At 38.8% G+C, this 4,010-nt stretch overlaps 1 protein-coding gene across 1 annotated transcript; it reads right to left on the reverse strand.

The window, feature by feature from the left end:
* Positions 1 to 1,229: 1,229 nt before the first annotated feature.
* OR52AC1 (olfactory receptor family 52 subfamily AC member 1) lies at positions 1,230 to 2,165 on the reverse strand. Its single transcript, NM_001388712.1, is given in 1 exon segment — positions 1,230 to 2,165. A coding segment is annotated over 1 exon segment (936 nt).
* Between the last annotated feature and the right edge of the window lie 1,845 nt (positions 2,166 to 4,010).

The following is a 4,010-nucleotide window of genomic DNA, read 5'->3' on the forward strand; positions in this document are numbered from 1 at the left end:
GAGGAAGTGGCTCAATTGCTAAAGATTTTATCAATGGTGGGAAATTTTGTATGAAGTGGAAGTATGCAGACATTTGAAAAATATGAAAGAAGTGCCTACAAACACAGGATTTTACTGGTTACTGGTAACTTGTCTTGTTGTACTATAGAAGGGTGACAAACAGAGTCATTAACAAGCATTTAGTAGCTTGTTAGAGAGAACCACAGAACCTGAATCAGTAGTATATAAAGTGACATTCATCACTTATCATTGAAAGGCAGACATAATTGAATGGCGGGCTAGAGACTTAATTATGAGAATAGTTGGACTCCAGGGATGTTGGACCTTTCATCTAAAGCAGGCCTGTTATGTGTAGATCAGGGTCCTGGTAGAAAAACATGGAATTTTGAAAACTAGGACAGAGATATTAAGATCTGGATGGAATATCATTTGAGGAACAGATAGCTTCCTGCTAACATATGCTTTTCTTAAAGGTAAAGTTCCTGGTCTCAGAAGTCTTTTGAATTAGTCATCTGGACACATGTTTTCTGTTGCAATGTAACCTTCTGTGATATGTATTTCAACAGTCCCCCTGTTCTGGGTATATATGTCTTCTTCAAGCTCCTTCATTTTTGTTGTAAGCATCCACATCATTGCAATCATCCAATTGGTATTGTGCACATTTTGCATTGCCATTGCATTAAAAACAATTCCTGGTGAAAAGATCAATTTTCTAAAGAGTTACTACATGTTAAGATGATATCCAAAGATAATGAGTATGTAGGTTCCTTTCAGTATTAAGACATTTTTTAGAAACCAATACAGAATTTAAAAAATAGAAAATAGAAAACCAAATCAATATAAACTTTCCATCAGACACGGAAAGACAGTCTTGGACAATTTACAGAAAAATCTTGTGTATAGCTTATGAACATGAACACAAATGTAAAAGTCATCAGAAGACCTGTGCCACAAGAGGGCTCTTGTTAAACAGACATAGAAAGAATCATCTTGGGCTCTTCTTTTTTAGTTCATAGCTTAATGAAAGCACAAACATATTGGTTCTTCATTCAAGCCAAAACAGAACAAGCAAAAACATAAGAAACCACCACACGCAAAATACTTCTCCAGAATCTATTTGTTTCACAGCTCATTTAGAGATACAACTGGGTCTCGGACAATTGGACAAAGGCCCTGTCAGTTGTCCTCACTCTTTGTTTACTCACGGGTACATTGTCTATGCTCACAGGCTATGCAGATCCTCTGCAAAGGCATTTGGCCACCTTGTGCCGTATTTCCTTCATTTTTATGCCATAGATGATGGGGTTGAGTACTGAGGGTAGAAGAAGATAAAGATTGGCAAGGAGAACATGAGCATGAGGTGGGATGTTGTGACCTATGCGGTGAGTGAGAGATGAAAAGAGTGCAGGCACATAAGTGACAAGAATGACAAAGAAGTGGGCTGAACAGGTGTTGAGGGCTTTGCAAGTTGCATCTCGAGAGTTGAGGCGTACCACAGATTGCAAGATGAGGCCATAAGAGAAACCAATTAGCAGCAAATCAAGTCCCACCACAAGAAGAATCACAAAGAGCCCATAGATACGGTTAGGTCTTGTATGGCCACAGGCCATTTTCACCACAGCCATGTGGTCACAGTAGGTATGAGGAATGACCATTTGGCAGAATGTCAATCTTCGAAGTAGAAGAGGCATGGGTAGGATAAGAATCACACCCTTGGCTAAAGCCAGCAGTCCCAGGCGTCCAACTAAGGAATGACTCAGAATTGTGTTGTAGCGTAAAGGCTCACACACAGCCACGAAGCGGTCAAAGGCCATTGCCACAAGTAGGGCTGATCGTACCACAGATGTTCCATGGATGAAAAACATCTGGGTGAAGCAGGCATTGGCAGCTATGTCCCGATCATTGAACAAGAAGAGGCAGAGGAGCTTGGGCAACAGTGCCAGAGTAGATATGAGGTCAGCCACCATCAGCAAGGCCAGGAGCAGATACATTGGACTGTGCAATGTGGGTTCTATGGCCACCAGAAAGAGAATAGCACCATTGCCAATGAGAATAGCCAAAAACATAGAGGAGAAAGGAAGAGATAACCACAAGTGCTGTGACTCTAAGCCTGGTATGCCCATCAATGTGAAGGTCAGGAAGCTGGAATGGTTGAAGATTAGCATAGTAGAAACTGTTGGAGGCTGTTAAAGCAAGTTTAGACACCTGTCAATGAGACATGTGTGGTGGTTTGTTCATACCAGTTTGGCTTGTAATAACCTGCTGAGATGAGGCTTAGAGAGAGATAAAAAAATAAAACACTTCTGGGGTCATAGAGTCTGCAATCTGGGTTCAAGTCTATCTGTAAGCACCTATATTGTTTTCACATTTTGTGAGCCGAGCTTTGGGATTCTTTTCTGTATAGAGGATTTTGTAGTGGACTTTTACTCTTACCTGTCCCAGTTCAGCAGTTCTATACTTCAAACAATTTTAGAAGAAAAAATTCTAAAAAATTTCTTCTTTAGAATAGAAGAAAATATTTTTATCTTTGATTAAAGGATGAAAGAATCTGATACAAGATCCATGATCTTCTTCTTGGGAAGCTTCTCAATTAAATAAGAAATAGACTTACTTACCCCTTGTTGCAGGAGGGCTGAGCTGTTGGGGCAAATTTCCTTTGAGTTTCTTTGCTTTTACATGCTGTCCCTCTTTCAGAGATCTACTCTCTGGTCATGAAAATGTTTCTCCTTCTGGGGTCCTCTGCTTTTCAGATAATATATTAAGGACATATTATCCAAATAAGGACACCATCAGATGGCTGCTTCTGACTAACTCTCAAGTATTTATGTACTAGATGAACAGTCCTTTGAGATTTTTGCATGAATTGTGCATTTGTCTTTCATTTACAACTGACCCTCATTCATTAATAGATTGAATTGCCTTTAATCATGAGGCATTTACTTCAAATTAGAGCTCACTGTCTTTTTCATTCTTCAGTTCCTATCATGAATTAGCAGAATTTATCTTTCCTTCCAAAGACCTGTAAGCAATAAAGAAAGAACATCTTGCACAAATACCTGCCTTTATTTTATCTATTTTTTCATTTCTCACATGTTGTCCATTTCATCTATTTTTTAGGCTATGTATATCCAATTTGTGCCTATAGCCTCTACTCATAGTCTTATATTTTAGGGAACTTAACATTATATAAAATGATATTTAGAAAGTCCCTTGAGCTGTTGAAGTCATGGAGATGATTAGTGATTCCTATATGAAATATGTGTGCATATGTTTGCATTGTGGTGGAAATTTGTATTAAACTTAGGCACCTAAAAGGAAGCTAATCTTTTTAATAGAGTGTATATGGGGGCAGGAAGGAAATCAGGATCAATAACACAAATAGAAGAATTTTTGTCCAAATGAGGTTAACACTGTCACTAGCATTTTGTAAAATATGGAATAAATCTCCTTGGAAAGTAGTCATACAGGGTGCATTTTTTTTTTTTTTTTTTTTTTTTTTTTTTACTGAAGGAGAGGAGCAGAGGGGAGGGAGAGAGAGAGCATTTTAAGCAGGGTCCAGAACCTGTACAGAACCTGACACAGGACTAGAACTCATAACCCTGAGATTATGGCCTGAACCAAAACCAAGACTGACAGTTAACAGATTGGGCCACCCAGACATTCCATTCAGGGTGCACTTTAAAGGGACTTTGCGCTCCTGCCTGTGAAGATACTGACAACAGCTAGTTCTGATACAAGAGAGCAGCATCCCAGATGGGGTTTGTTGAAGAGGGTCTGTAGATCCTGTACAACACAAGGAAAAGAGCTTAAGATGAAAATAAAGACATTTCTCTAGTCATAATGCTAGGGGCTTCTTAGAAGCTCACTGTAGGGAACATACCTGAGAATTGTGTGATGTTACTGATTAATGCTATTGCAGGATACCACTTTTATTACACAATTCAGGGGGAATTTATGGATATTTGAGGTACTCCTTTAGAGTATAATGATTCTAGAAATATATGTCTCAG

The sequence above is a fragment of the Canis lupus genome, chromosome 21 (assembly GCF_011100685.1).
Source record: "Canis lupus familiaris isolate Mischka breed German Shepherd chromosome 21, alternate assembly UU_Cfam_GSD_1.0, whole genome shotgun sequence".
In the NCBI taxonomy this organism is placed as follows: Eukaryota; Metazoa; Chordata; class Mammalia; order Carnivora; family Canidae; genus Canis; species Canis lupus.